This window comes from Grammomys surdaster, unplaced genomic scaffold (assembly GCF_004785775.1).
Source record: "Grammomys surdaster isolate TR1022 unplaced genomic scaffold, NIH_TR_1.0 128, whole genome shotgun sequence".
Taxonomy (NCBI): Eukaryota; Metazoa; Chordata; class Mammalia; order Rodentia; family Muridae; genus Grammomys; species Grammomys surdaster.
The window spans coordinates 954,134-976,871 of NW_021604586.1; the positions used below are offsets into that span (position 1 = coordinate 954,134).

A 22,738-nucleotide genomic window follows, 5' to 3' on the forward strand; every position below is an offset into this window, starting at 1 on the left:
CCCCCCTCCCGGGCCCCCCGCGGGGCCCGGGAGGGGAGGCGCCGGGGGAGGGGAGTGGGAAGGGAAGGGAGGGGGAGGGAAGGGAATGACTGGAAAGAGTGGGTAGGACAGGAAGGGACAAATGAGTTTCAGGCAGCACTCAGTCCCAGGGAATTATATTGTGGCATATCAGAGGACTCTGTGGGTGGAGACGGGGATGACAACCCTGCTCACCGTGAGGGACGGCAAGAGAGGCTTGGGGAAGACTTTGCTCTCTAGTACGTGAGGCCTGGTCTCCGGCTTGGCCTCTGTGATAATATGCTTGGGAGTGGTCCTGGGAGGTCTGGCTTCCTTGGCTTTGAGCCTAGTTCTGCAGTTTTGCCCTCCCTGTTGCCCCAAAACCTGCAAGGTGGCAAGATAGTGGATGTCAGTGGGGTTGGGTGGGAACACAGAGCTTTTCTGGGGCAGGAGGGACCAGTGCAGGCAGCACTTTTGGGACTCAGCTGACAGCAGGTGGGTCCGGGCCACAGTGTGGGGGAAAGGGAGGACGTTGGTGACCTTCGGGCGGCTGGCCAGCTCCAATTGTCTCTTTTCACCTTTCCCATCTACTGTTTTCAGTCCGTCTGCACAAGCCACACACTCGTCCTTTTCTGCCCTCGGTGCCTTCTCTTCCGGCTGCCAGAAGATATTCCTGCTTTTCTTACTCAGGACGTCCAAGTTGTGGGGGGAGCTTTTCAGTGGGGGTAGAACCACAAGAGCCTTGGATGCAAGGGAATCAGAGATGGAGAGCCCTTGGTCGGTGCTTCCGCTGGGGTTCCTGCAGGCCTTGCTGCTAACTGTCTCGGGGATACCCCACTCTTCCATGCACCAGATAAATTCCTTGATTTGCAGGCTTTTTTTTTCTCCATGCAAGTACGTGGGAAAGCAGAGTTTGTTGGGCTCTCTGGAAGCGCTGCTGGGGCCCTGGGAGGGGCCGTTCCAGGTCTTCTCAGAGCTCCAGCTCTTCTGGGAGCTCTCCTCTGCCACAGCATCCACCTCCAGTTTCCCAACCTCTGCGAGGGACCGGGGTTCCAGACTCCTTTGAGAAAGACTCATACAGAACAAGCAGTTGTTGCCGCCAGCGGTGCCTTCTCCTCCCCGGCCCCTTTTCACTTTCCTCTTGGACCAGATGCAGGCAGTTGGTGAGGTCCTTCCCCAGCCATGGACCTGCAGAGGAAGTAGTGTGTCACCCTCAGGCCAGCTGGGCCAGGCCCTGCTTCCCCCAGCTTGGCCACACTCCTATTCTGGCAGTCTTAGGTGAGCTGCATTTTTTTTTCCTTAAAATTGACTTAAACACATAGTCTCATAGTCTCTCAGTCCCTCAGTCAGTCTCAGTCTCTCAGTCAGTCTCTCTCTCTCTCTCTCTCTCTCTCTCTCTCTCTCACTCTCTCTCTCTCTCTCTCGTAGCCTAGCTGGCTGTAAACTCCCGTCTCTGCTTCTGAAACCCTAAACCTTCTAAAGTCAAAACCCTCAAGCTTTGTCATTTTAGCCTCACAGAGCAACTGTGTTACTGTGGTATAAGTCAGTCTTAGGCCCAGGCAGGAGCTGTTGTTAACTAAAACCTTGGGCAGTGGCACCTGTACCAAGCCACTGGAGGACTGACTTCAGCTCCCTATGGGCACAATTCACTTCAGCAACATGGGCCTAACGTGTCCATTCCCGACCAAGGTTTTCTTGTACTGTGAGTCAGTTTCCCGAGCACAGGACAGACTTCAGAAAGAGCAGTCCTGGGAACCCAGGACCTCTGAGTGCCCAAGGTACAGCAATGCCCACCTTCTTCTGAAGCCCCCTGGCTGAGACTACCTACTTAAAAAACAACAACAACAACAAAAACCACAGGACTACATAGGGATCACAATCTGAAATCCAACTAGGGCACCCTGTATTTTCTGTTGTCTAACCTGGAGAGCCCACATTTATCTTAGGTTTGACAAAGTTTCCTCATTACCTTAACTGTTTAATATCTGTGCATTCACACAGCCGTGCATGACCTATATGCGTGGACGAGCATGCCATGGTGTGAGCGTAAAGGTCAGAGACAATTCTGTGGAGTCAGTTCTCTCCTCCCTTCTGTAGCTGGGCACCAGGTCTCCAGGCCTTGCACTACAGATGCCTCTACATTGCTGAACCAACTTGCTGGGCTACAGTTCAACCAACTAAGTCACAAGCCCCACATTCCTTACGAAATAGTGCCAGCAAGCAGGCAGCTGCCTTATAGTTTTAAATGCTGGCTTCCACTCCCGGCTCTGAGAAACCAGAGACTTTAGATAGCCAGGGAGACGGAGCCTGTGTCTCTCTCAGGAGCTTTCTAGTCCTCTGTGCCCAGTGTCTGGCCAGTGAGCTCTAGGTGCCACATTTCACCTCTGGGTGCTCATTCCCAGCACGAGGCCTCAGGTGGCTACGGAGATGTTGACAGAACATCTACCGGTGCCCGCGAGCACACACTGTGCCCATTTCCGCTCTGTCTCAAGGCTCCTACATTCACTACAACATTTTCAGTAACATAAACTACTTTGGAAAGTCCCTGTGTGCCAGGCAGTGGTGGCGCATGCCTTTAATCCCAGCACTTGGGAGGCAGAGGCAGAGGCAGGCGGATTTCTGAGTTCCAGGCCAGCCTGGTCTACAGAGTGAGTTCCAGGACAGCCAGGGATACACAGAGAAACCCTGTCTCGAAAAACAAACAAAAAAAAAAAAAAAAGAAGAAGAAGAAGAAGAAAAGGCCCTGTAGTCAATACTGAGGTGAGAAAGACCCGAGAAGGCACTCACGGCTTCCTCCCACCCAGTGCTGATGGCAAACTCGCTGGCCCTGCCATCCTCTTCCAGTGTGAGGTCGCTGACACCAAGAAGGCAGCAGACATGGCTCCTCTCACTTCCCTCGTCTGGACAGTGTAAGGTCGGCGCCGTCTCTTCTGTATCTTCAATTTTCTTGTTTTCTTTATTTTCTAAAAAAGTCTCACTTTCCTCACAGAGATCCATTACTGGGGTGACTGCCTATGGTTTTTAACATCTTCTTCCTGCAAAGTTCAATGAAACTTGGTTTTAATATTATTTTTCAAGCAAATCAGTAGCTCAAGTGAAATATTTTAACATATTCAAGAAAGACTGAGAACATTTCAAAATTATCCATTTCTAACTGGTGACAAAAATAAGATATGGCTAATTTTAGTTAAAAACTAATGGATTTTTTTTAACATGAATGTGTGTGTGATGAGAGAAGTGGAGGGACATGCCAGGACACTTTACTGGAAGTCAGAGGACAACAGTTCTGTACTTCTGTCCTTTAATTCCCTATCCCCAACACACACACACACACACACACACACACACACACACACACACACGGGATTGTACTCAGGCTTGTGAGGAAAGTGTACTGACTTGCCAAGTCATCTGCCATCCCAAGACCAAAGGAATGAAGAAAAAGAGCATCAGCTCTCTCTGGTCACTGTTACAAAGTTCACACGGGATGTAGGGCTACAAATGGTACTAGGCTGACATCATGAGAAGAATGGGTCCACAAAGCTTACAGACTCAGGCTTCACTGGTTCCCAGAACCCTCAGAGCTGACTGGGGGTCACGAGCTTCCAAGGAAGCTGGTTAGTTACTTTCTTTCCGACACTTCCACCTGCTGGCCCCACCCACTTTGCTCCCCCAGGGTAAGCTCTACTTCCTCCAAGCAAAGCAGCGAGTGCTGGCAGAGATACGGAGAAATTATAGTGTTCTCTCTTCCAGAATAGCCCTTTCCAGCTGTGTGTGTGTGTGTGTCTGTGTGTGTGTGTGTGTCCTGAGAAGCATCTGAAGGTGTCTGTGCAGACGACAGTGAGGACCAGCAAAGGATGAAGGATGCAGTTTGGGGTGAGCCTCATGATGCAGTAGACACTGGACCCTATGATGGTTTAACAAGATGGTCCAGCAGCATTCCATGACACTGCGGCAAAGGAAGTTCAGGAGCTGTTTATAAACAACGTTTCTGTATATGTGCTTTACCCACGACCTGCACTGACTCCTTTGACGTCAGGGAAACTAGTCAAAGTTTGGTTAGATCACTGCACTGCAATTCATTATGTGTCACTTGAGAACACTGAGGTTCCTGAGGCAGAAACTAACGATCCAATAGCAAGAGAATGCGGGTGCCCTATTCCTAATTTAAAAAAAAAAAAAATCAGGACCAGTGAATGACCTGGCACATAAAACCTCTCAAAGCACAAACCTGATGACCCAAGCGCAAACCCTAGAAGCCACAGGACTTATTAAAAAAGAAACAAACAAAGAAAAGAAAAAAAAGAAAAAGAAATAAAAAAAGACAGAAAGACAGAGCTGGATCTGTAACTCCTCCCACACTCCCAGTGAATGGAAGGCACTTACAGTAGAACCTCCTAGAAGCTAGCCTAGAATACACAGCACGACAGAAACAAACAAGAAGTGGAAGGAAAAAACTAACTCCAGGAAGCTGTCTTATGATCTCCACACACAAGCCTGGGCACAGTCACGTGACGCACGTATGCTAACATACAAACACCCAACCACACTAATAATTTTTTTATTATTTTAAGCATATTGTGTGACTGTGTGTGTGTGGGGGGGGTTAATTCGCATGTGTTGTGCTGTGCCCATGGAGGCTAGAGACACTGGTGCTCCAGGAACTGGAGTTACAGGCAGTTTTGAGGTACCTGATGAGGATGCAAGGAACCAAACTTGGGTCCTCTGCAAGAGCAGGTGGTGCTTACCTTTCCAGCCTCAAAATTAAAAATGAGTGAGTCAGTCAGTTCATGGCTTCAATTTGAAGTTTTCCTACTATAAATATACCTTCAACTTCTGCTACCATTCTTTTCCTCTGACACACATTAACAGTTAACAAAACACAAGCAGCAACTAGAGCTGAGAATGAGAGCACACGTCTGTCATCCCCTCGTGTGAGGCTGAGGCGGTCAAGGCCTGTCTCAATCTTCCCCCATCACCCTCCCCGCCACCTCCACTGCCAACAATCAAAGTAAAATCACCCAAACCAGAGATGTGTGGTTTCACCTTTTTGTTTTGTTTTGGCTTTTCTTTTTTAAGATTTGTTAGTTTGTTTGTCTGTTTATTATTTAGGGGACTAGAGAGGTTCTTTGGCAGTTAAGAACATTTGCTGCTCTTGTAGAGGACCCAGGTTCACTTCTCAGCACCCATATGCCAACTGACAATTGTCTGTAACTCCAGTTCCAGAGAATCTAATTTCCTCTCTTGGCTTCTGCAGCATTGCATATATGTGGTGCACATACACACACAGGTAAACACTTATAAGATAAAAACAAATAAAATTGTATTAGGTTTATTTGTGTTATGTGTATGAGTGTTTTGCCTACATGTACATGTATATATTCCATGTATGCCTCCTGATTCAGAAACCAGAAGAGAGGGGCGGACTTATAGACAACTAAGAGCCACCATGTAGGTGCTAGGAATCAAACCTGGGTTCTCTAAAACAAATGCTCTTAACCACTGAGCCATCTCTTCAGCCACTCTAATGTGTTTCTGAGACAGAGTTGGCCTTAAACTTGGAGCAATCTTTCTGCTTCTTAAGTGCTGGGATTAAGCCAAGTACTTCAATGGCTAGCTTACGATTTCTCACAAATTATATGTAGATTTACTGTTCTGTTAGAATGCAGGAGGTCTGTATTGCTATCTTCCTTTCCTTTTTAATTTTTATGTGTATAGACGCTTTGTCAGCGTGTATGTGTACCACATGCATGTCCTGTATGCTAGGAGGCCAGAGAAGAGCACTGGATCCCCTGGACTAGAGTTTAGAGTTAGTCATTAGCTACCATGTAGGTGCTGGGTATCGAACCTGGGCCCTCTGCAAGAGCAGTCAGTGTTCTTAACTCCTTAGATATCTTTGCAGCCCATATTTTTCCTTTTTTTTTTTTTAAACTCATGTTTTTATACAAGGTCTCATGTAGCGCAGACCAGCCCTGAACTCATTATGTAGTGAATTCCTGATCCTCCTGCCTCTGCCTCCTGAGTGCCACAGAAAACCCAGGCCTTCAAGCCCACAAGCCTACGGCTTCAAAATTCAACTATATGTGTCTGTCAGCTCATGTGAAAGTGCGCACACAGTGTGCACATCAGGTGCCCTGCTCTCTTTCTCACCTGCCTTACCCCCTTGAGACAGTTTCTCAGTGAGCTTGAAGCTTACCATTTTCAGGTTAGGCTGCCTGCCCAACAAGCCCAAACATTTCTTCTAGAATGGGCTTAAAAAGATGGCTCCGTCATACAGTGCTTGCCACACAAGCAAAGAAAACAAGAGTTCAGATCTCCAGTAACCACATAAAAAGCCAACTTCTATGATGAATACCTTTAACTCCAGCGCTGGGAAGCAGAGACAGGAGGATTCTTAGGGCTTGCCGGCTAGCCGGTCTGGCCAAAATCAGAGAACTCTGGGTTGAGTGAGAGAACGTGTCTCAAAAAAAATAAAATAAAATAAAATAATAAGGTGGGTGAGGGCTGGAGAAATGGCTCAGCAGTTAAAAGCATTTGCTACTCTTGCAAAAGACCCAGGTTCGGTTCCTGGCACCCACATGGCAACTTACAACAGCCAGTAACTCGACTTGCAAGGTAGGGCGTGTGCCATTTCTATTCCAACCACTTCCGATTCTTGCCCTTTTTCATTTTTGCCTAGGGTCTAGATTTTTGTCTTTAACAGGGTCGCATTTTTGCCCTTTTCCCGGCTCTCTGAATTCACCAACTGTCTAGTCCTAAAGGATGGCCTTCCGAGGGCTCCCAAGGCTCACAGCAGACAGAATCCGGCCGCCCAGACCTTCCCGTCTGGTAGTAGTCCCTGAACACTCCTTCAAGCCGCTGGCTCCTGTCCTTCCTCTCAGCGGCTCCTACCCTGCTACAAGCTGAGTTTTTACCCTTCCTTCGGCAGGTCCCCGAGGGCTGCACCAAGCTCCTCCCATTGAAACCTCGACCACGCCCCCACGGATCACGCCTATCAAACGGCTCCTCCCCGAAGCCCACGCGGCTCCCCAGGCCCCGCCCAATCCAGGTTCTCCCAGAGCCATACCCCCGTCTCCGTCTTGCTTACCCGCCCTGAAGGTTGCTTCCTTCCGCGGCTCTGCCGCCCGTGAAGTGTCTAGGGAGTGTTCCCCGGGGTGAGGTCGTGGCCACAGCCACTTAGACGCTCCTACGGGGCCGCCAGGCAAGGAAGGTCCGGAGCGGCTAGTCGCGGCCCGCTAGAGCCGGACTGTTGCCCTAGGTTACGGCCGCGTCGGAGGCGAGCCTAGGTGCAGGCATGACGGAAGTGACGTAACGCCGCAACAAAACAAACTCAAGGGAGGAGGCTTCGGAGGGCGGGGCTTAGGGGCGTTCCCGTCGCGCCGTGCGCGGTTGCTAGCTGCCTCCTGCGGCCCCGTAGGGTGGTTTCAGGCGGCTGGCCCGCGGCGCCTGCGCGCTGGTCCCATGTGCTGCCAGACTCTTCGAGGGCTTCGCACCGTCGACGTTGGGCCACCTAGTTGTGCTGGGAATGGCCTTTTCGTCTTCTAGAAGGAACGCCTCAGATGCCAGGCGAACCGCGTCTGTAGATTTGGCCACTTCTTCCTTTGGGCAGAATCGTCCTTTCCTTCTTGAGATCCCGTGTGCTTAGTGGAACGCAGGCAGAGAACTTCGTGGGCGGACTCATTCCTGGTTTGTATGTTTTTGAGACAGGGTGTTCCTTGTTTTGTAGCCTGGTGTGGCCTCGAACTCATGGCAACCCTCCTTCCTCAGTGTCCTAAATCAACACTGAGGGGATTGAGGGTGTGGGCTTCCACGCCTGCTGATATGAAGGATTTCTTGTTTTGTTCTTCTTGGTGCTGCCCACTTTACTGGGGCACAAGCAGTAGTTTCTCTCAAGGGGGCCCCCACTTCTCCACCATGCTGCCCTTGGTGCCTTTGAGCACTGAAAAACACACCCCAGGCTGGGAACCTATGCTTGAAGTAGGCATAGGTAAATAGGCATTGAGAGGTAAATCTAGCGTCCCAACTCATGTCTCGTTCCAAGGCCCCTCTGCTTTCTGGTTTAAAAAGCAGTCTCCAAAAGCAAGGTGAGTCAAAGGCATTTGGAAAAATAGCTAAGAATGACTACTTTTTACATTTACTTTTTTCATTTATAGCACTATATATAATATATATATATATATATACAGTAGAGCACATATACAATTTATAGCATGTATGTGACACATTATGAAGTTGGAACGAAGTCCTCTTCTGACTATGAATATTTGTTAAGATATTTCCCCCATACCTATATGCATACATACATATATACATATAGGTATGGGGGAAATAATTTAACAAACATATATGATACATATGGTAATATATATTGCTATCCTAGTGTATTTCGTAACATAGAAGGGTATGACAGACATTGCTAAAATTTTATATGTATTTTTAGATTTATGTGTATGAGTGTTCTCCCTGTATATATGTATGTACACCCTTTGTGCTGGCCAGTAATAAAGGCACACCCTTTTGTTGTTTTCTAGGTTCATATGCTAGACAGGGACTCTATCGCCAAAATGTGTCTCCATTCCTCAGTGTTTTGAGGTAGGGTTTCACTATGCTGTCTGGTCTGGCCTCCAAGTTAACGTCTTCCCTGTCTCTGAGTGCTAGAATTACAAGCATGTGCCACCAGACCTGGTCACTCAACCATAATCTTTACAACCAAAGGTAGGCAAAAGTCTTTTAAACAGCCACAGAGAAGTTCAGAAATGGGAGGGGGGGTGTCAGATTTTCCAGTCTGCTGAGGCAGAGTCAGCTGTTCTTAAGCACTGGACTTTTTCATACCTGACACTGTGTGGAGAGCCCTCTAGTGGTTCTACTAAGTAAGACACAACATAACCTCAGAACTACCTTCAAGGTGGCTTTTATTTGGTTTTGTGGAGTTTTGTCAGTTTTAAGTTTTAATGCCTTCTGAACAATCTATCTTTTTTAAATTCTAATTTTTTTAAGTGTATTGGTATTTTGACTGTATGTCGGTGCACCACTTCCATGCCTGGTGCCCAGGGAGGTTAAAAGAGGGATGAGATACTTCGGAACTGGTGTTACAGGCATTCATAAGCAGCCATGTAGATTCTGGGAATTGAACCCAGGTCTTTTGGAAGAGCAGCCAGAGCTTTTAACCACAAAACCATCTCTCCAACCCCCCTACTATATTTCTGAGGTTTTAATTCTTTGAAAACATTCAAAGATGTTATGAAAAGACAAAGACTAAATAAAGCAAAATAATAATAAAAGGCAAAGGAAGAAAGTATTCGTCCAAAGCTTAAAATCTGGCCAGGTGTGGTGGTGCATGCCTTTAATCCAGCCCTTGGAAGATGAAAGCAGGAAAATATGGAGTCAAGATGGTCCTTGGCTACACTTTCCAGCTCAGCCTGGGCTACATGAGAGCCAGGGTAAAACAATTAAGTGTAGAATTACATGCTGTAGTCAGAAGAAATATGCTAGAGTATTCTACCTACTTTCCTTGGCAGGGTGGGGGAATTCACCCATGGTTTTGTCTTGGTAGTGATGGAATTTGTCTGTGTTCATATTTGAGCTTGTCTGAGCCCAGGCTGGCCTTGGAATCTATCGCTAAAAGATGACCTCGGACCTTGAACTCCTGATCCCCAACCTTCCAAGCTTGTTACATATATCTATCTGTGTGCATATAATCCCCCCACGCCATTCCCAGTCAGCACTTTTATAGTTATTAGAGAATGTGCCATATCAGCTTTCTGAAATTCCATTTGGCAGTAAGTACATTTGAATTGGAAAGACACATTTTTGAGCCAGTGTCAGAAAGTTCGAGTGTCTATGGCTATTAAATGAAAACCTGAACACAATGTAAGTTCAGACACACCGTGCACACTGACACACCATGTACACTGCTGACCAGTTGTCACCTGTTCCCTTCTCTAACCTAGCAATGATGAGATGATTTCATTCTATTATTGAAAGGCAAAGAGTGAATGTGGTTTCCCATTATTGGAAGTTCTATAAACCACAGGGTCAGTGCACACTGAGAACAATGGGTAAACCTCGACCTGAGCATGTGCACCTTATGTGTGTGTGTGTCAGAAGGCATCAATCAGATCCCCTGGAACTGGAGTTAGAGATGGTTGTGAGCTATCATATGGGTGCTGGGAACTGAACCCCCAGGTTGTCTTCAAGAGAAGCAGGAACAGCAAGTCCTCCTAACCACTGACCCCTCTAGCCCCCGGCCTAATTATTTTTCTTTAATAGTTTCACATGATTAGGCAGAGTACACCTCAGTGGTATTCATAGCGCCAGACACAGGAACTTCCTATAATTAAAATTAACCTTTTTAAAGCTAGCAGTCACTAAGTGAAACATTAATATACAAATAAAAACCATGATGAACAAACAGGATGAATGTTTTATTTGTTTCTCATGGTGTTGCAAAGCCAGTGCTTCCCGGTGGGAAAACAGCCGCCAACACAGCACATGGTGAAACCAAGACAGTACTCTCCTGCATCTGTCCCTGTACAGCACTTCCTGCATTCCCGGGCATTTCCAGTGAGAAGACACCAAGTCTCTGACCAAATCCGGTGGTGGATATAGGCAAGTTACAAAATTATGTAAGATACACCACTGTTATCCTGAATTATGAAATTATGAGTAGGGTCACACCATGTAGTGGTGGCTGGTCTGAACCTGTTATGTAGACCGACTTGAACATCTGCCTGTCGAGTGCTGGGATTAAGCAGTGGTCCATCACCAAAACCAGCCTCATAACAACTTTTTACCGCAGATGATCTTACGAATTCTAAACACCAGAACTTAACCCCTAGTCTAAATACTTAGTATGGTGATTATCAAAAATCTGTACAGTGTGTTTATCTGCATCCATGAGGAAGATGGGGGTGGGTCTTTAGCACTGTCGAGACCAGTGTCTTTCCATCAGTATCACTAAAAGTTATCTCAAGTCCTCTATTCTCCACTAGTTTAAGACAAGCATGGAGCAGGTCCCATCCCAGTTTTATCTGGAGGTGGAGGTGTGCCACGGTCACTCCTCAATGGACTTCACGTATTTCTCATATGCTTCTTCACTCATTAGTTCATCCAGCTCAGAAGGGTCACTCAGTGTCATCTTGATCAGCCAACCTGTACCCAAAACAAAACCTCAGTTCAGACTGCCTTTTTGAAATCAAATTCGTTCAAAATGTAAAATTTTAAGTCCTTCAAATTAATACAGTGTCCTCATTTAAATGATGTGAATACTCTAACATACATCCATTCTTTCTCCACTAAATGTAGCCCTATGACATCTGTGGGCTGGAATAAGACGGAGTAAGATGTCTTCAAAACAGGGTTTCTCTGTTTAACAGTCCTACTGTCCTGGAACTCACTTTGTAAACCAGGCTGGCCTTGAACTCAGACGTATGCATGCCTCTGTCTCCTGCGGAGGGGGAGTGGGATTAAAGGTGTGCACCACCATGCCTGGCTCAAATATCTTTTTTTTTTTTTTTTTTTTTTTGGTTTTTTGAGACAGGGTTTCTCTGAGTAGCCCTGGCTGTCCTGGAACTCACTCTTGTAGACCAGGCTAGCCTTGAACTCTCGAACTCAGAAATCCACCTGCCTCTGCCTCCCAAGTGCTGGGATTAAAGGCGTGTGCCACCACCGTCCGGCTCAAATAACTTTTTTAATTAAAATATTTTAAAATAAAACCTAGGGGCAGGCCGGGCGGTGGTGGTGCACGCCTTTAATCCCAGCACTTGGGAGGCAGAGGCAGGCGGATTTCTGAGTTCGAGGCCAGCCTGGTCTACAGAGTGAGTTCCAGGACAGCCAGGGCTACACAGAAAAACCCTGTCTCGAAAAAACAAAAACAAAAACAAACAAACAAAAACCCTAGGGGCCAGAGTGATGATGGCTAGGCAGTTAAGAGCACCTGCACACACATTTTTTTTTAAAGGCATACCAGATATTAACTCTCAGAGCTAATGGCAGTAGGAAGACTGAAAGCCAGCCATGGTGGTAGATGCCTTTAATTCCAGCACTTAGGAGGCAGAAGCAGGAGGATCTCTGTGAGTTTAAGACCAGCAAGAGCCATGTAGAGACCCTGTCTTAAGCCATCGAACCCCAAAGAGAGAAAGTGTGAAGGGCAAGACAGCAAGCCAAGAGAACCACAACCAAATCTTAATATTGCCACTTATTGGCTATATGACCTCCAGGTACACTTCTGAGGTGGTTCATTCATCTGTAACAAGGAGAAAACTGCTGCAGGCATTACTCGACTGGGTTACTTTACTGTAGGAATGAAATTCCTCACAACATACCATCTTCGTAACAGGATTTGTTGACGAGCCCTGGGTTTTCTGCAAGTGCTTCATTGACTTCAGTTACCTCTCCTGACAGGGGAGAGTAGAGTTCACTGGCAGCCTTCACACTCTCCAGAGCGCCAAACTCCTCTAAAAGGAAGCATCGAAAGAACTTAGTTAACATCAAATCAGTGACTTAAAAATACAAATGTGTCTAGGAGTGGTGTCCCGCGCCTTTAGTCCCAGCACTTGAGACAGAGGCAGGAGGATCTCTAAGTTTGCATGCAGCCAGCCTTGTCTATGGGGTGAGTTCCAGACCAGCCAGGGATACGTAATGAAACCAACCCTGTCAAAGCAAACAAAAAAGACAAAAACAAAAACAGAAAATACGTTTGATTTGCTTGCCTAGCATGCATGTGCCTTAGGTTCAATCCCCAGCATTGCACGAACTGGGTGTGGTGGGGACACCTGTAATCATTGCTGGGGAGACAATGGCAGGAGAATCAGTTCAAGGTCATCCTTAGCTACACAGGGAGTTAAGAGGCTAGCCTGAGGTAAAGAAAATCCTGTCTCAAACACCCCAAACCAAAAACCTTTAAAAAAAAAAAAAAAAAAAACCTTGAGATGGTTCATTAGTAAAGATGTTTGGTTCTAAGCCTGATGACCTGAGTTCAGTCCCCAGGACCAAGGTACAAGAAGAGAACCATCTCTTGCAAGTTGTCCTCCTGTCACCCCTCAAAACAAACAGTGTTATAAAACAATTTAAAAACAAACTATTAAAAAGTGGTTACTTCCCATTCAGTCATGCTAAAAAGTTCTGAATGTCTTTATAAGAAAGGCATAAATAGCTTCAACAAAGTGAGCACACATACTCTGCACATTGTGAGTGGCAAAGTGGCAGTCTGAACGCCAGTGCACTGATGTTCACTAAACCATAATTCTCACAATTTACAGGCCATGCATGGTGTCACATATCCTAGCCTGTGAAGGAGCCCTAAACCATGTGTACACAGGACATCACCCAAGGGACTTGGTAAGGCTGAAAGAACTGTGCCAGGATTTGAACTGCAGCCCAACCCAGGGAGCCTGCATCTTAGAGTGAGCAAAGACAACCTACTAAAATGAAAGCCAAGTATCTTCCTTACTGATTACTCCTGTGATGAGACACCATGATGAAGGAACTTCCGAAAGGAAGCATTTAACTGGGCCTTGCTTACAGAGGGCTAGCCTCCCATAATCATGCAGGCTTGCATGGTGTTGGACCGGTAGCTGAGAGCTCACATGTGATCAGATCAAGTCGTAGGTACAGAGAGGAGCCTGGGCCTGAGGTGAGCTTTTGAAACCTTAAGCTCAATGACACACATTCTCTAAAAAGGCCATACTCCCAGTCCTACACAGTCAGCTCTACTAACTGGGAACCAAACATTTAAACATATGAGCTCATGGAGACCATTGTTGTTCATACCATACCAAGCCTACATCTTACGAGCCAGGCATCTGATCCCAGAAGTAGGGAGCAGAGGCAGGGGGGATCTCTGTGAGGTAGAAGCCAGGCAGGACTACAAAGTGAGACCTTGTTTTTCTTGGTCTGTTATTTTTTCAATTCATTTTTAAAATTTATAATTGTTTTTTATGTATATGGGTGTTTTGCCTACATTTATGTATGTATTCTGCATGTATGTGCTAACGCTCTCAGAGGCCAGAGGGAGGCATCAGGTGCCCTTCTGAAGCTGGAAGCACAGATGGTTGTGAGCCACCATGTGGGTACTGGGAATCAAACTAGTTCCTTTGGAAGAGCGGTTAGTGCTCTTAACCACTGAACTATCGCTCCAGCCCAGAGACCCTGTTATAATTTTGGTCTGTAAAAAAGGTACCTGTTGCCAAGTCTGGTGACAAAAATTCAAACCCTGAACTAATTGCCCCAAATTGTCTTCTGACCTCCATACATGTACCATGGCATATGCAAAATACAGACAGACACACACATACACACAGGCAGTAGTAGTGCACACCTTTCATTCCAGCAGGTGGATCTCTGTTCCAGGCCAGCCTGGTCTACAGAGTGAGTTCCAAGATTGCCAGAACTACACAGAGAAACCCTGTCTCAAAAACCAAACCAAAACCAACAACAAAAACAACAAAAAATCAAGAAGGGGTAAGAAGTTCAGAACATACAGTACTAAACAGAGTTCAGTACAGTATTCACTCAGTACAATGCGGTTCATTGGTTCAGTACAGCACTGACCAGTACAGTACAAGGCTTGCCTTAGGCACAGGACCTGAGATCAGTCTACGTGAACCCATATTACAAAGAGAAACTTGAAAAACCTCACCTGAGATAGAAGTGGGTATGTGTAGCCGGGCGGTGGTGGCGCACGCCTTTAATCCCAGCACTTGGGAGGCAGAGGCAGGCGGATTTCTGAGTTCGAGGCCAGCCTGGTCTACAGAGTGAGTTCCAGGACAGCCAGGGCTAAACAGAGAAACCCTGTCTTGAAAAACCAAAAAAAAAAAAAAAAAAGTGGGTATGTATGGGAGATTCTATTAAGGATACTTAGAAATCAAGCCATCCAAGCTGTACTATCCGGGCAGGACTATCTTACATGTGTCAAGGAATTCATAGTCAAGTTTGTAATTTTGCTGAAGTCCCATGGCTGGTAAATTGGGAGGCTAGGTTTTAAAAATCAGGTTCTAGGATGAGGAATGGCTGTTGCTTTTACAGAAGACCGTGTTCAGCTCTCAGTACCCAACTGCCTGTAACTTCAGCAGTTCCAATGCCCTTCTGAAGCCTGTGCATCAGGCACACACATGGTATACATGCAACATGTAGGCAAGCACTCACATATTAAAATAAAAATGAGTCTTACCCCCTCAACACATACACAAATAGGCTGGCTTTTATATTGGATTCTCTCTGCTATATACAAAGGAAGGAAGATTTTTAGCTTTTACTTTTGCAGTGCTGGAGAAGGAGCCCAGGGTACATAAGCATGCTAGCAAACACACTCGACCACTGAGCTACACCACCAGCTCCCTTTACAGCCAAAAACCTCAGTATCTTTATTTTTGTGGGTGAGAAGGATAGTGTTGGCCCTCTACCCCCTGACTTTTGTTATAAAGTAAAGATATTCTCTATGCTCATGATCTGTGACAGTTGGGTGTGTCAATAAAATAAGCCAGAGCTGGGCGGAGAACTGTAAGGAAGCACTTGACAAGACATTACTTCTCCAGAGATGGTGACAGCCTCCTTCAGCCTAATTACACACTGAAGGGGAAAGCTGAGTAAAGAACTGAGGTCCTCAGTGGCTCTCTGTGGAACTGCCTTTACCCACTGCTCTGTAGACTGCACACGTAAGCTAATGAACTAGTAACTGTGCGACTATTCTCTTTCCCCAAAATTACTCTAACTGACCCTGAGTGCAAACAAGCTGTCATTCAGGTAAAGACCAGGTCAGAAAATCATGTCATGGACTATGACATTCCAAAATGAGAAGTACACTCACCTTGTTTTTTCAATTTTGTCCCAACTTCAGGAAGACTACAGTAAACAACATCTCCCAAAGCCTCCTAAAATATAAAAACAACATTAAAATGTCTAAGAAGTTGACCCCACCAGAGAACAGGAAAGAGACAAACTATATTTTGTATGTATGATGTAGTCTATATTTTGGTCTATATATTTCACACCTGAGGGGCTACATTCTTTGCTTTTCTTTATAGGCCTTTAAACATGTAAAATGGGCCAGGTGTGGTGGGAGCTCTAAAATCCAGTACTTAGGAGACAGATGTAGGAGAGTTGTAAGTTCAAAGCCGGCCTCAGCTACAAAGCAAGACTCTATTGCACAAAAAGAATAAAGTTAGATGAGACTTAGGGGCACACCTATCAGAGGCTAAGGAGGGGAGAACCCAAGTTCAAGACCTAGCTAGGCTATAGAACAAGTTCACAGCCAGCTAAGTCACCTTAGCCAGAGCCTGTCTCAAAATGAAAAGAACATGAGCTTGAGCCAAGCCTGAGTGTGGAGAGCCTGCCTCCCTCCTGTGGGTGAGGCCCGGAGCTCACTCCACAGTACTTCAGAATAATCATGTAAGATGTTAGCTGTACCGTGGGCACGTGTTCATGCATTGCATGTTCATGTGCAGTGACTAACACGTGCAAGTTAGTGGACAACCTGCAAGAGTCAGTTCCCACCTGTCACCCCTACCACATGCATCCCAAGGATCAGACTCGGGTTGTAAGGTTGGCACTGTTGTTAGAGCTGCACTACAAGAAACAAGCCACCAGCTGGATTTGACCCCCAGGCTGGAGTAACCCCAGGCACAAACCAGTCTCCAAACCAGATTACTAGCTGTTCTGAGCACCCTGTGCTTTCCACCTCTGCAGCTTTAGGCCATGACCCAAACTGCAGTGCCTGAAATCTTACCCACTGATTCTTCAGTGTTCCTCATGGACCTGCCTTCCAGGCCATGGCCGTACCAGGTGAGTGACCCCGCCTTTCTTCACATCACCCAGATGGGCTGTAATGCATGCATTCTATTATACTTTGCTGTCACATAGGTGATTCCCCATGTAGATAAACAACCTATCCTATGCTGTGCCCCCTCGGGAGGTATACAGCCATGCCAAAGAAGGTATCAGAGACCCGGAGACCTGAGAATCCAGCATGTCTGAGGAGCTGTGCATTTTCTCCAACATTCCCCTCTCCCTGCCTCACTGCACACACGCAGCAGTGCGAGACCACTGAGTGTTCCTGCATGGCTAGGGTTATAGAGAAAGGGCCGGCTAAACAAAAGGGTACTCTTTGCATTAGCCATGTTCATCCTTAGCTGTGTTTCCCATCCTTGGTCATGTGGGTTCTCATGGTACCTGTAATGGCAATACCCTCCCACCCAAGGTCTTGAGTGTGCTCTTAACTGCTCAACACGAAGCACTTCTTAAATAGTGTTCCCTACTTTTAAGTGTTGACCCAGTGTAGTTTTTTCAAAAGAAGAATCTTCCTGTTTAGCACAGACTGATCTCAAATTCATGGTGTCTGCCTCAGCCTGAGTATGAGGTAACAGGTTTGTGCCACCATGCCAAACACGGTTCCCTTATAACACATACACTGGCCCTAACTAATGTGCATTTGACCTCTTTTACTTCTGACTTTTCTCTGAGGGTCTTTAGAAGAGCCCAAAGCATGGTACCATTTCCATAAGGTAGAGAGAATCCAAACTACTTGAGAGCAGGCTGTTACAAACACATCAAGGCAATCCAGTACCTGGGCAAAATTGCTGATTCCCACTGTTCCAATCCCATCCTCTGTTGTTATCCATTCATGTTTCTCTGTGAATTTACGCACTAAAACACAAGACCAGCATTTCAGAAAAACAGCAGCAGCATTTCTTCAAAGGCCCTTCAAACATCATTGCTGTCAAAAGGTGAAGGCTTCTCCAGGGTTGGTGTTTGACTTAACTGACATTGCTTCCGTAGTTTGAGGGATAAAGACAAGGCATTTTAAAAACATTGTGCAGCCAGGGATGGACTGAGATGAATGTTATAAAGGTTGCTGTTCATGTAGGTGAGGGCCTCACTTGAATGTATGTATGCAGACCACATGTGTGCAGAGCCCACCTGAATGTATGTATGCAGACCACGTGTGCAGAGCCCACTGAGGCCAGATGTCAGATCCCTGGGAACTGGAGTTACCCAACTCAGATCATCTGGAACTGCAACTTGTGCTTTTAACCACAGAGCTAGCTCTCCAACTCCAAAGATCATAGCTTAAATGGAATCCCTGTACATCTCTGCGCTTACCTGTTTTAACATCAGTCTAAGTCACTTAAAAAATTCAGAGCATATTTCCTGAGCTTATTCAACAACTATTCTTTTGAAAATAGGCTTGGGTGATAGGTTTGGGGAGGCAGAATAAAGCCTGCCTGTACAGTAAGTGATGCATGCCAGTCCACAGCTGACTCATCTGAGTACAGAGGATGAAGTAGGAATGTGGCAAGTGTGCTGAACAGTGTGGCCTATGCCGGTGACCTAGCACTTAGGTTAAGACCATTAAGATGGCTTTAGAGATGGCTCAGCAGTTACCATTTATGTTGCATGTGTTCAATACCTAGCACCCATATGGAGGCTCAGTCATCCTTAACTCCAGATCCAGGGGGATCTGAGTCCTTGTGGCCTCTACAGGTACTGCATGCACATGATGCACAGACATAAACACAGGCAAGACACCATGCATATACAAAATAACATACCATCAAGACCATCTCAAAACACGGGAGTCAATTTGTGAAGGACTGAGAATGTAGCTCAATAGAAGATAACTTGTCTACCAAGTGGGGCTCTGTATCAATCCCACCAGTGAGGGAGGGGTTTGATTTACACTGGGCACAGTGACCTTAACTGTAATACTGGGTGGAGAGGCCAAGAAAGGGGGATCAGCTGAATCTGAGTTCAAAGAACTTGGGCAACACAAGACCCTGTCTCAAAAGAAAAAAGATGTGAGGCAGAGAGATGGCTCAGCAGTTAAGAGCATATGTGACTCCTGTATAGGAACATAGGAGAGGGTTCCAGCACGCACATGGTGGCTCTCAACCTGTAATCTCAGTTTCAGTAAATCTGCTAGCCATCTCTGACCTCCAAGGGCACCAGGCACACATGGGGTGCACAGACATACATGCAGGAAAAATCTTTTAAGATATGGAAACCAAAAGATTTAACCTAAAAGGGGTAATGTGAGTCTTTAGGTAGAGTTCACTAAGGTGACTGCAACTTAGCTCTAAGGGCTGAAACAGGCTTCCTATAACAATAATAACTTGGCCAAGTCCTTAGAATTCTGTAGTTATTGAAGTCTGTCCTTGAAGAAATGGCCTGGAGCTCAGTGGAAGGACACCTGGCAAAGCCTTGGCTTCAATTCCCAATCCTGCTCAAAACTAAAGGAAAAGGGATTTGGGTCAAAGATGATGTACAGCTCTGTGGCTGTGGCCCTCAACTGCCATTCTCTGACATGTCTAGAACTCCCCGATTACATTACCAACCAACAGTCATGCAGTTCAACACAACAGCTGACCAAAGAGGCGGACAGATACAAATATTTGACCTTCTTGAGCTATCCTTGGTTACCCTGCTAACAGTGGGTGTTGATGCTCTGCCTCAACTTTGCAGCTATAGCTTGAGCCAGTGGCATTCTGAGCACACCCAGGTCCATACTGTCCTTTTAGACCAGGAATGCTACCTAAGCTTAGCCATAGACTACAGTTCTCCATTAACCCTTGACCTCACCCGAGAAAGCAGATTAGGTAAATAATTACTTTCTTCCTAATCTTTGAAAAACACAGTTTGAGCCCTGGGGATGTGGCTTAGTGGAATGGGCTTGCCTATCACTGAGGTAGCTCTGGGGTCAGTGTCTACCATTGCATGAACGGGGTTTGGTGTGCTCTCCTGTAGCTCCAGCAATGTCAGAAGGATCTGAAGTTCAGTCATCCTCAGCTGCACAGCAATCTTCCAGCTGAACAAGTGAGATCATGCCTCAGAAAGCAGGAACAAACTGGGTGGTGGTGTACACCTTTAATCCCAGCACTCAGGGAGGAAGAGGCCAGTCTGGTCTACAGAGAGTTCCAGAATAGCCACAGCTACACAGAGAAACTCTGCCTTGAGAAAGTAGGAACAAAACCCTACCATGCTTTGGGGTCTCTGAAACTGAAGATTTTGCATTCTCAAATGCAATAGTTTACTGACTATGGGTCAGTGTTTCCTATCTGGCACTATACACTAATAGTTAATAACGTTTTCCACTGTTAATGTGTCAAGCTGCAGGTGACAGGACCCGACTACACGTCTTCCTCAGTGCAGGGCATTGGGGTTCTGAGGAGTTGAGAGACTGTGCCCAAGGCCACACAGCTGTAAGAAGAAAAAGCAGAATTGAATAATGTCTGTTTTAACAAGCTCAAGGCTCTGCACCCTGCATAATAAGTGTGCACAATTCTGCCAGTTCAAAGAGGGTAAAAATGAAATGCTGAGTAGTTAGGCAGACCATGGGAATTAATATATTAGGCAATATTTAACTAAATACCTGGAACTCAGTATGAAGCTCCAGCTGGCCTCAGACTCTCAGCGATCCTCCACCTCAGCAGTGCTGACAGTTACAAGTGGAAGCCTCCCCCCATGCCTGCTTTGAACCCGAGTGCTTATTTGAGTATTTCCTTACCCTTATACTCCAGTCAGTAACGTACTGATGTGTGACAAACAGGAGAAAATTTAGCAAGAAAGGAACAAACGGGGCACTCCACACTGAGGAATAACCTGATCAACATTTTGAGTTCCACAGATTTCTCACCCAAGGCACTTGCTGAGAGCAGCCGTTCCGATTTGTGCTGCCTGAGTAAGGTCTCCACTACTTGCACAGACAGAAAACTGTTTCCCAGCTAACTGTGCGAACGCATATAATGGGCAAGTCTCCCAGTTGTTTCCAGTCCATCAAATCAGCCTCGTTTGAGCCCCAGTACACATCAATGACTCAATTACAAACGTTAGAACTCTGAAGTCTAGAAAACTTTCCCTGCTGTCTGCAGTTCACAGCTCAAGCTTCAAGGCTACTCTTGGCTTTGCGGGAGGTGGGGGAGGAGAGTAAAAGGCTTTTTTATTTCTGAGCTTTGTTCATTCATCTGTATATGCATTCTGCTAAATTTTAGTATGTTTCTGCTTACTTCCACTTCGCACTTTCCCATAATAGTCCACTTAGCAAACCTAAGCGTTCCCCACATTTAGGGTCTAGGTGCACCCAAGAGCAAGCTCACCCCGGCACGAGTGGGCGGCTTACCTGCGGGTCCAGCCGTCCTTCCCTCCTAGCTCCACCTTTCTACCCTGGGTTCAAAGTTTGCGCCTACTTAGGGAGAAGGACCACAGAACCAGGATCCCAAGAGCGAGAAGAAGCGCGGGCAGGGCTAGAGCTTGCTCAGGCCAGGAGGCTTGTGAGTAGGGGCGACTGACGTCTCTGGGCGGGCAGGAGCGGTGACCACGTGCCCCGCACTTACCCGACAGCACAGCAGATCCGGTGCGCAGCGAGCGGACGGCGGCGGCGCTCGGCGCCCAGGGCCGCTTCGGGCAGGAAGCCAGGGCGGTGCGTAGGCTGCAGGCCACAGCCCGCACGCTCCTCGCCACTTGCAGCGACATGATCCCCGGTCCCGAGGGTAACTGCGCTTCGACTCCGCCACCAGGCCGGCGGGGACGGGGTGGGCAGGAGTAAGCGGAGCACCGAGGCCCAGGGGCGGGACCCGGGAGAGACGCGCTCTGACTGGACAGCTTGAAGGTTCCACTTCGGATAGGACAACGCGCGCGAGGGGTGTGTGCATGTGGAGGAGCTGAGGCCCGGATGGGCTGTGGGACAGGCGCGCACTAGCTGGGCGGGGAGGGGCGGGGCCTCGCTGGAGGGCGGAGCCTCGCCCCAATTGTGGGATCTTGGGAATAGAAGCTCTAAATCCGCAATCTATGGCTTGCGCTAAACTGCATCACCGCAGGGGCCAGAGAAAGAATCCAGCAAGAATGGCTTTGCTGAGCTAACGCAGTTTCATGCCACCAAGCCAAAAAGTCCTAGGGAAGACGAGGTTCCGCCAGGCCCTTAAAAGCGCACAGTCATGCCTATCTGCACAAGGTCACCCCTAGGGGATTCATTTCGTCTAAAGATTGTTCTAGGCATCAAAGTCATGCTGACACAGATTATATGAGGTTTTTGTTTTTGTTTTTCGAGACAGGGTTTCTCTGTGTAGTTCTGGCTGTCCAGGAACTCACTCTGTAGACCAGGCTGGCCTCAAACTCAGAAATCCGCCTGTCTCTGCCTCCCAAGTGCTGGGATTAAAGGCGTGTGCCACCACCGCCCGGCTATATGCGTTTTAAAATGCTGAAGACAACCTGGCGTGATGGCTCACTCCTTTAATCCTAACACTCGGGAGGCAGAGTCAGGTGGATCTCTAAGTTCTATGCTAGCCTGGTCTAAAGAGTTCCAGGACACCCGGGGCTATACAGAGAAACCCTGTTTCAAAAGAAAAAAGAAAAGAAAAAAAAAAGAAAGGAGACGGGAAGAAAGAGAAGGAAAGAAAGAAAGGAAAGGAAGGAAGAAGAAGAAAAAAATAATCCAGTAATCCACCTTATTACCCTAGAGATCCCAAAAGACTCTAAACCCAACAGACAGAACCACACAATTTCTTCGGGCCTGGAATATACCTGATTGCAGCATCTAGGAAGTAGAGACAGAAGATAGTTCACAGCCCATAGCTCTATAGCTGGGTCCTCTACAAGAGCAGCAGTCACTCGTAATCACTGAGTTATTTCTTTTTTGTTGTTGTTGTTTTGTTTTTTGTTTTTTTGAGACAGGATTTCTCTGTGTAGCCCCGGCTGTCCTGGAGCTCACTCTGTAGACCAGGCTGGCCTCGAACTCAGAAATCCGCCTGCCTCT

General features: G+C 46.9%; 2 protein-coding genes across 2 annotated transcripts; both read right to left on the minus strand.

Moving 5' to 3' along the window:
• Window positions 1–139: 139 nt before the first annotated feature.
• CUNH16orf46 (chromosome unknown C16orf46 homolog) lies at window positions 140–7,207 on the minus strand. Its single transcript, XM_028753688.1, has 3 exons — window positions 7,085–7,207; window positions 2,785–3,032; window positions 140–1,185 (listed from the first exon to the last, which is right to left on the minus strand). The coding sequence occupies exons 2-3, from the start codon at window positions 2,992–2,994 to the stop codon at window positions 169–171; spliced, it is 1,227 nt and encodes a 408-aa protein (XP_028609521.1). The 5' UTR covers window positions 2,995–3,032; window positions 7,085–7,207; the 3' UTR covers window positions 140–168.
• A 3,193-nt stretch (window positions 7,208–10,400) lies between these two features.
• On the minus strand, window positions 10,401–21,653 carry Gcsh (glycine cleavage system protein H). The gene is made up of 5 exons (XM_028753032.1): window positions 21,321–21,653; window positions 17,558–17,637; window positions 15,803–15,866; window positions 12,321–12,452; window positions 10,401–11,148 (listed from the first exon to the last, which is right to left on the minus strand). Exons 1-5 carry the CDS (start codon window positions 21,457–21,459, stop codon window positions 11,051–11,053), a joined length of 513 nt encoding a protein of 170 aa, XP_028608865.1. The 5' UTR covers window positions 21,460–21,653; the 3' UTR covers window positions 10,401–11,050.
• Window positions 21,654–22,738: the final 1,085 nt, after the last annotated feature.

Bases quoted from the DNA above. Each gene is read 5' to 3' on its own strand.
- CUNH16orf46 (XM_028753688.1), bottom strand. From the start codon at position 2,994: ATGGATCTCTGTGAGGAAAGTGAGACTTTTTTAGAAAATAAAGAAAAC. The intron at 1,186-2,784 runs GTGAGTGCCTTC...CTTCCTCTGCAG, and splicing joins GCACTGGGTGGGAGGAAGCC to GTCCATGGCTGGGGAAGGAC.
- Gcsh (XM_028753032.1), bottom strand. From the start codon at position 21,459: ATGTCGCTGCAAGTGGCGAGGAGCGTGCGGGCTGTGGCCTGCAGCCTA. The intron at 17,638-21,320 runs GTAAGTGCGGGG...CTTGTGTTTTAG, and splicing joins CGGATCTGCTGTGCTGTCGG to TGCGTAAATTCACAGAGAAA. The intron at 12,453-15,802 runs GTGAGTGTACTT...GCTTCCTTTTAG, and splicing joins GACAAAATTGAAAAAACAAG to AGGAGTTTGGCGCTCTGGAG.